Genomic DNA, 8,857 nt, shown 5'->3' with positions numbered 1-8,857 from the left:
AAAAAAAAAAAAAAAAAAAAAAAAAAAAAAAAAAAAAAACAAAATGGCTAGCTGTAGAGGGAAGACAAAAAAACGTAAATGTTCCAGAACGAGTGAATAAGCATTGTGACGAGAATGTTGTCAGTGTATATATAAATGTAGGACCATAAAAAGGACAGGAAAAACAAAGGAAGTAAGTTAAAAATGTTCAAATGGTGAATTGCAAAACACAGGGAAGAAAACGTAACGGCGTAATGTATATGCATGAACAAATTCAAACTCTTCAGCACAAAAAAACGATAAATAAATTCCTCAAAAAAAGGCGCACTAAAACAGGGACTAATAATGCACAACAGAGTTGAAACGAATTCTCTTCCGCTAACAATGTCGTCTATGCTGTTGTCCACGTACACCTCGTCTTCCGCCTCTCCCATGAAACGATTTATTATAAAATTGTTTAGCACATCCACAATGTTGAATACGAAGTGGGAAAAGACGTACCCGTAGATCACCTCAAACCACCAACTGTTCTTGTAGCGCAAATTCAAATTGCTTTCATTGTTTAAGAAGTACGGGTAAAGCAACTGCTTAAACACGACGATGCTGCACGCAACCCATATGAAGTGCCCAGTCAGAATCTGTGGGAGACAGCGGCAAAAGTATATATATGTGTGTGCAGCGCGAAGCGGCACATGTGTATCGGTGTACACGCGGCAGTGCCCAGCTGGGTGTTTCTTAAAAGCTGCAACTCCTCGTTGCCCATGTCGCATGACCAGACGGCGGCAGACTATGCTTTACTCTATCCGCGCCTCCACACGATGAGCATCCTAACCTGTAGCGACTTCACCACGTTATCTGAGAGTGGGCGACGAAACAGTTTCCAGAGCGTCAAGATACGCTCCGTGTATATGGACACGTAGCCTGCGGGAGGGGCGAAAAAAATGAGCAAGGAAAAGAAAAAAAAAAAAAAAAAAAAAAAGGGAGCAATCAGCAGGGGCGCACTCAGAGATGTGAGCCTTGGGTCAACCGTGCAGTATGCAGTGTTGATCAGTTCGCAAAAACTTCTCACTGGTTGTGCACATGTCACGTCACATCACGTCGCGTAACTCACCCGACAACACGTAGGAAGCAATCAAGAGGAAACAAACGGAGAGAATATTTTTCCTCTTATGGTCCTGCAGCTTGATAGTGAACCGGTTCAACTGTAGCCTCTCCTTGAAGCTGTGAAAGTGGTCCTTGAAGCGTTTGAAAAAAAATATGGACAATAAGAAAAAGAGCGTGTTGTTAAAGTCCAGGCTCATCAAAATGTTGGAATGGTTTGGAATTAACTGATAGGGGAATAGAATGAGGAAGTGACGAGATAGCATATAAAAGTGGAGAAGAAAAAAAGAGACAGAAATGGCTAGCTGGCTAGCTAACGGAGTTGACAATAAATTATCCTGAATGGAGATTAGACCACTTTTTACTAATTCGAATGTCTTCTTCAATTGCCTACAATTCCGATGGTAAAATTCGCGTAGGTTATTCTTTGCTCCATTCTGTTGTGCATCAATGGACGTTTTTCCCTCCCCATGGTCTGATGCATGGGCTCGGAATTTTTTAAGTTTAAAAAGTTGCCTCCTCACTGGAAATGCACCTGACTTAACTTCGTTCCTGTTCGCTACTCTTCCCCATTGGTATGTTACTATTATGTTTTTTTTTACGTTGAAGCACCCAACGTACAACTGCAGAATTAGGCCAATACAAAAAAAAAGAAGCATCATCTTTCGCCTGTTAGCATTTTCGTTGCGTGTGTGTCTCTTCCATTGGTCTCTTCATTTTGAGCTGCACCCGATAGTTCGAATGCCTTCGTTAGCGTGTCCTTCGTTTAGGGTTCCTTCCTTTATATCCACTAATTTTGTTACTCCTTGGACCGGCTCACGCCCTCCTGGCTCTCCCCGAACGAGAACAGAAAAGTAGCTACCCCTTTACGATAACGATCTAGTGAGTGGCTTTTTTTTTCTCTCAACTCTTCTCTACCAGAAAAGGGTGTAACTGGCGCGATGGTGAAATTTAGGAAAAGGGGTTTCGCTCCTCTCGCCTGAACATTGCAGGTGAATTGGAAACAGAGTGCGAGCGTGAAATACGCCGTATGAACACCATTAGTGCAGGTCCAGAGTTCTCCAACTTGGTGAACAAGTGGGCATATGAAAAAACGCACTCTCTAAAGTCATGCACATTGCTTCACACGGAGCGGCGGAGAGACGTAATCTGCCACGCCACGGCACTGGGATGTACGCGCAAAAACACAGAGTTGTGAGAAAAAAAAAAAAAAAAAAAAAAAAAAATCCGACCAAAAAATTTGCCCCAGTTTTTGACACTTCAACCGGTTAGAAACACGCAGTGGAGAAGCACCTGCCTGATTTTTTTTTTTTTTTTGGAGGCTCTCCCATCAGTTAACCCTATCGTGATTGCAAATTTAGGATGCGAGGTGGGGACCACAAGATGAAAAAGAACTCACTTGATAATGTAGCAGTATAGCCGCTCCCCCTAAAACCTGACAACAGCCCGCGCGGCATTCGACATAACTTCGCACGACAGAGAATACCTGTCCACGGACTTTCCCCACCCATACAGAGTGTGTGTAAACTTCGCCGCTGCCCCCCACACCGGAATGGATCAGCACACCGTCTTGAAGGAGATAAAACAAAGCAAGAACAACTGTGAGGCCTTCTTTGAGCGGCACTTTAGGGGGTTCCTACCACGTGCGAGAGGGGTCGAATATGAGGAGGGGTTCACAACAAAAGAATCGGAGGAATTACAAAAAAGAGTCGACTCTTTGTGGGAAGCAGTAAAAGCAGAGAAGGAGTACATAAATGGGGAGATAAACGCCGAGGCAGAAAAGTATAGAGGGATGGCGATGGAAACGAAGACACATGTGGAAGCTATGCAGGTTGAAATGGGGGAACTATTCAGTAACATTAACGTGGCAGATCGGAAGGAGACTGCTGGGGAGAGGGACCTGGATGGAGGTGTACAAACAGGGGAGGGAAATAATTGGAAAAGTGGTACCTCCTTCAGTAGCGATAGTGATAGCAGTGGGGATGCAGAGGTGGGCCGACAGTGTGGGGAAGGCCCCCATTACGAAACACACGAACTGGAAACTGTCCTGAGGAAAAGTATCGACGCGAAGAGCAGACTGGAGAATATCAAAAGAGGTTTGCTCTTTTTAAAGGCATTTCCATCCTTAAAAAAAAACATGAATGAATTATTTTTAATTGTAAAAAATGTACAGCTAGATATAAATGAAAAAATAAACAAGGCAATTATGTTACACTCAAATATGCTCTACATAAATGAGCATGAAGAAATTATTTCTTATTTTAAAATATATTTATCCTCCATTGATGTGTGTATATATAGTGCAGAATTTTTTGAAGATTTTTTTGCCCTGCTAAACAGCATCCTGTCATTTTTTATAACCGATAGTGCTTCCCAGGTTGACTTAAACAGAATAATACATATATATGTACAGACGTTCAGTACTTACTTAAAGTTTATTCACATGTACATATACTCTGAGGGGTACGTGATTGAGGAAATTACAAAAAGGATTGTTCATTTTATGGTGGCAAATTTTAGGAAGACTTTTTTCAAATTCACACAATCTGAGTCAGGGACGGCTGTACACAACGCGGTGATAAACTACTATGAGTACTTCACGACGTTCATTGAGGAGCACGAGGAGGCCATGCGGCGTCTCGTTCAGCAGATTTGTGCGGAAGTTGCAGAGGATAGCGGCGAAGGTGGAGAACGCGGCCAGGTTGACCACCACGAGGACGACTTCCTCCTTCGGCTCTACAAGGAGGCCATCCAGGTGGTAGGTCATCTCGTGGGCGAGCAGACAAAACAGCTACGCGACGACAAGTCAGGTGCGAGCAAATGGAAAGGGACAGCAACGCACAAAATTATGGACGCACTTAGCGTTAGCATAAACATACTCTCCAACTCTCCCTTCCTCATCGGAAAGAAGAAAATGTTAAGTAGAATAATAAACGAAGCCATTTTTATGAGCGATGATGTTATGGCAGAGCATATAGTAAACCTGAGTGACGCATCCCATTTCGATATGCATTGCTTTGAAGAGATCAACACAAAAGTGAGCACCTTTGACCGAAATGATATAATGGCGGAAAATAAGCTGCACAATTTTTTTACTGAATTGGAAGAGGACATCACCAAAATAATTGAAAAAAAAAAAAAAGAAATGAATTCAAAAGAGATATTCAATTCTCCATTTTTTAAATTCATTCCATTTTTTTCATTCACTTTTAATCACGACACAGAATTTCTTTTGCTTTTCATTAATGTGTATAATTTTGTGTATGAAATTATTTACAACATGAAGGATCAAATACGAAGAAAGGAGGAAAATGAAAAAAAAAAAAAAAAAAGTTGGACAGGCATCGATCAGGATGATCATGACTCTCGCTATGTGTGCATGAGACAGGATTTCGACTCTTCCAATCAAGTCATTCAATATGTGAAAAGTGCTATGACCACTTTTATTCAAATCCTTAATACATTTGTTAATATAACTAAATTGTATGAGTCTTTTGGGAAATTCCTTTTCGAAAGAACTTATGGCCATTTTACCAGCAAAAGTTTGCTGAACGCCATTTCCAAAAGTTACCTGAACAGACAGGCGAAGTACCCTAAGGGGGTCGACCTCAACATTGGCCACGTGCACGATTATTTCGAAAAGGGGGACTTTCCCAGGAGGGTTCCCTCCAAATATGTCCCCACCGGAGAGTTTTCTGCGGGGGAGGAGCGGCGTGCGAAGCGTCCAGCGGAGCAGCACGTAACATCGCAAAGGGGGGAAACTTCCTCCCCGGAGGATGACCCGCCGCGTGAGGTCGAGGTGGAGGTGGAGGCGGAGGAAGAGCTGGACGAGCACGAGTGCGGGAAACACCTACTCAAGTCATCCCTGTGTAAATTAAACGATATAAAAAATACCATTATAAAAAATGTTATTCACTTTGCGTTAATCCCACTGTACACTTACACAAATAAATACACTACAAAAGTGTGTGCCCTTCGGAAGGAAGACAAGGTGAAGACGTTGGATCCGGACGAAAACATTTGTTTCATCGTAGAAAGCATATTCTTGTACGTTCAGACATTCCATGAGCATGAAAGTAAATACTTAACCGATCTGCTATTCGAACACCTTGCGGAGATGTTCCTCTCCTCCGTAGGTAGTATTCCCCACGTGAATGAAACTCTCCTGCGGCAGTTGCAGGCAGACACGCAATACTTCATTGACGTTTGCAAAAGATTGAAAGTGAGGAATTACAAACCTTTTTTTTTGTTCAGCTGCTCGCTTTCTTTTGTTCTCACGAGAGAGAGCAGAGAAGGAAGCCGCGACGATGCTTCAGATGTTCGCGCGGAGGTGCAAGCCTACCTGAGCGACTGTGTCAAGCGGGAGGGCCAGGAGCAGGGGAGCGTTCACCCTTTTGGCATAACGAATGATGACGCTGCCACGGTGGACACGCGTGTCACTCGGCTCCTGTCATGCCTGCAGTGAGAGAATACGGGGTTCCCCCTGTGGGGGTTCGGTCATTCGTTCGCGCGTGTGCAGTGATTACGCTGTTGGTGTGTTTTTCACCGCTGCCATTTTGCCTCACTTCTTATCTCGTAAGTTTTTTATATTTTTTTTTTTGCGTAACAACAATGCCATGTGAAAATTTTCCCCATTTTTCCGGCGCCCTAACTTAGCTGCGTTCCCGCGGGTAAATTTTTTATGTTGCGGCTTGTTCCATTTCGGAGTTGCCTATTTTGCACCGCGCCTGTTTTGCTTTCCCCCCATTTTTGTGGGCGTGTAACAAACAAATCAGTTAAGAACGCGCAGTACGAGGAGGAAAAGAAAAAAAAAAAAAAAAAAACGTAATGATGTAAAGGCTTCGAGCAAGCATGCCGTCCACATGAAATGTGCCCACTTTATTTTGGGCCCCTTTTGCGAGCTTTTGGGAGAGGGCTCATGTGGAGGTGTGGAGTGTGGTACTGAGCCTCCTTTTCTTGAGGGAACCCTCGTAGAGAGGTCCATTCAAATTAACCGATGCAAGGAGATCACACACGCACGATGCAACAGGACCGCCCGATATTGTAACCGCTCCTTTACCACACCACTCTCACCATGATACCATTTTGTGAATTGCACAGAAGAAGAGCCATGGTACAATGGCGAGGTACACACAGGAGCAAACCCAGTTTTTCATTTTTTTAAAAAAAATGAAACATGTGCAACACGTGCAAATGCTCCTTTTGTGCATTCTTACGCTTCTACTTAGCGAAAACAGAAATGGCGTTAATAACATGGGGGTGAAGAGGCGCAGGTCCGAATTTGCCCCACAATGGAGGACAAGTGGAAGAGAAGAAAAAAGGAGAAAAAGAGCCAAGTGGATAGAAAAAAAAACGCTGTTTCTGTATCTTCCAAATAGGAACACGTGGAAAAAAAACGTAGGAAGCGCATGTGAGGAAGGGGAAGACAGATTGAGGGCAGGACACTTGAACAGGGGTAGAAAAGGGAAACGACTTTTTTTCGAAAGAAATGGAATAAACGTCCCACAAGATGTTGCCATGTTTGGCAAGATGAATATATACTACGTGAGGGAGAGCGTGTATGATCGGGCCAAAAATAATTTAGTGCCAAATGAAGTGCACTCTGAGAATATCGAGGAGTTGGAGCAGTTAGAGGAGGAGGGCATGGGGGGGAGAAATGACAACGGTGTAGTTCAGGGGGGAGATGGGCGCAAGGAGGACGCCTCCTCGGGCGAATTGAAAAATGCAATGGATGCACATGGATTAAAAACGGGAGAGGCCCAAACAGGGGACCCAGCCGCCTCCGGAGACAACGTCTTCAAATACATTAATCAAGACCGAGACTACATCGCGCGAGTGGGCAACTCGCCCAAGGTTGATGTGTACGAACGGAGGTACCGAGCGGACCAACAGAAGCTGGAACGCATGTTCGAAAATATTAATGAAGTAAACATACAGCTGCTGAAGGATGTCAAGAGTATTGACGAGAAGGAAAAACTCATAAACAAAAAGGTGATACAAAAAGTGAGGGAAGATATTAAAAGGTACCAGGAAAAAGATGAAATTATGGACATCCATGGGAATGTAGTTAAGCCCTCTGAGGTTTCCCCCTCCAGTAGTATCGGAAGAGGAAAAGGGGGGAAGGATGACGCGAAACAGAAAAATGACCCACTTGCCGATATGGATGAAGAAGAAAAAAATGAAGTCATCAAAAAGCTATACATGGTTGAAAAAAAAACAGATAAATATTTAGAAGAAAATGTTTACTTGGTAATACAGACATGGCTACCTGACATGAGAATAGACGACACCCTCATCGTCATCGACAACGTTGAAAAATTTTACAACGATTTTGACATACATAAATATTATGAACAATTCAGGCAAGAAAAGGATAAAAATTTTGTACACGATTTGGATGCTCATGTAATTGAGAATGTGCCAAATGATATTAATGATGATCCGGAAGTGGAATGTGAGCACGTCAATTCTTATAACAGTACATATAACAAATTAAACAATTATAATTTGAAGAGGTGTACTTACACTTACACGACGAATGATAATATGGATACAAAATTTACGAAGAATGAGCCTATGCCTCCTGTTGTTATAATTAACACAAGAAAAAATTTCATGATCCAAGAATGGGAATGCAAAAATTTCAAGAATAGACAGAAAAGAAACAAATCTCAAGAATACACGAGGATTCAGAGAGCATTTCGACCCTTTTCCTATGTCGACCTTAGTGACATAACATGCATTTATAAAAATAATTTTCTTCAATTGAAAATGAAAATGTGCCATCGGAAGTATAAGGATGATGTGTACCCTTTTTTTGTTCCTATTAATAAAACCCCAGATGAACTCCTGGATTTCCAGGGGTATAAAAAAAATGGGGATTATGCTTGGTCCTTTTTTTGGCACCATTTTAAATATGACCAGGACACGGACTATGGATTCCTAAACAGAAACGTAAAACTCAACTTGACGGAAACCAAATTTGAAAACGTCAACAAGAAGAAGTCTAAGAAAATTATGCGCAAAATTTTGAAGGAAACCAAAGGGGTCTAAATGGGGGAGCATTTCAAAGGAAGGGGGGACCCCTTGCAACCTTATCGTGGATGTCCACTACTTCGTTTTCCCCCATTGTTTAACAAACCGGACCAACCATAAGACGCGCGCATAAAGCATGCTTATATGTATATATACGTGCACACTTGTTGAACTGCGCATGGTTTCCCACGAACGCAGTCTGACGCATTCATTTGTAAAACCGTTTCTCATTCTTCTCACAATTGCATGGATGTGTTTACCCCCCTCCTCCTCCTTCTAGGGGTCTTGTGCCCCACCGTGTGACAACCGTGCGCTTTCGCAAAATGCTCGATACAATTTTAATATTTCCCTTCATGGGTGAACCATTTCCGCTGCATCAAAATGCATAAAGCAGACGCGGTTAAAATGTGCGTACAGTTTGTTAAACCCTTACGAAGGGGGTTGTTCCTCTTTTTTTTTTTTACCCGTCAGTCCCCGTGGCTATGTTTAAATGCGCACTCGTTAACTACTATTCCCCTAGCTGAAAGAATGCGATGAAACAGGACGATTGCATCGTTCAGCTATTAATCTTCATAATCGCTTCGTTTATGCGATAAAATGTAAAATGCTGTTAACTAACCAGCGGGGAATTACAAAAGTGGATATATGTCCATCACCCACAAGCGTGTAATGACATGTACAGCCAAGAACATGCCATATGCATGTGTTAGCGAAAAAAAAAAAAAAAAAAAAAAAAACTTTC

General features: G+C 42.5%; 3 protein-coding genes across 3 annotated transcripts; 2 read left to right on the top strand and 1 right to left on the bottom strand.

The window, feature by feature from the left end:
* Nucleotides 1–47: 47 nt before the first annotated feature.
* On the bottom strand, nt 48–1,742 carry AK88_01748 (uncharacterized protein; the record flags this gene model as incomplete). The annotated part of the gene is made up of 3 exons (XM_012479383.1): nt 48–617; nt 812–900; nt 1,091–1,742. The coding sequence occupies 3 exons, from the start codon at nt 1,740–1,742 to the stop codon at nt 48–50; spliced, it is 1,311 nt and encodes a 436-aa protein (XP_012334806.1).
* An 890-nt stretch (nt 1,743–2,632) lies between these two features.
* AK88_01747 (uncharacterized protein) lies at nt 2,633–5,545 on the top strand (the record flags this gene model as incomplete). Its single annotated transcript, XM_012479382.1, has 1 exon — nt 2,633–5,545. One exon carries the CDS (start codon nt 2,633–2,635, stop codon nt 5,543–5,545), a length of 2,913 nt encoding a protein of 970 aa, XP_012334805.1.
* Nucleotides 5,546–6,249: 704 nt separating this feature from the next.
* Nucleotides 6,250–8,133, top strand: AK88_01746 (uncharacterized protein; the record flags this gene model as incomplete). The annotated part of the gene is made up of 1 exon (XM_012479381.1): nt 6,250–8,133. The coding sequence occupies one exon, from the start codon at nt 6,250–6,252 to the stop codon at nt 8,131–8,133; it is 1,884 nt and encodes a 627-aa protein (XP_012334804.1).
* Nucleotides 8,134–8,857: the final 724 nt, after the last annotated feature.

Source organism: Plasmodium fragile, assembly GCF_000956335.1.
Source record: "Plasmodium fragile strain nilgiri unplaced genomic scaffold supercont1.15, whole genome shotgun sequence".
In the NCBI taxonomy this organism is placed as follows: domain Eukaryota; phylum Apicomplexa; class Aconoidasida; order Haemosporida; family Plasmodiidae; genus Plasmodium; species Plasmodium fragile.
This window is presented reverse-complemented; position numbering and strand designations above follow the sequence as displayed.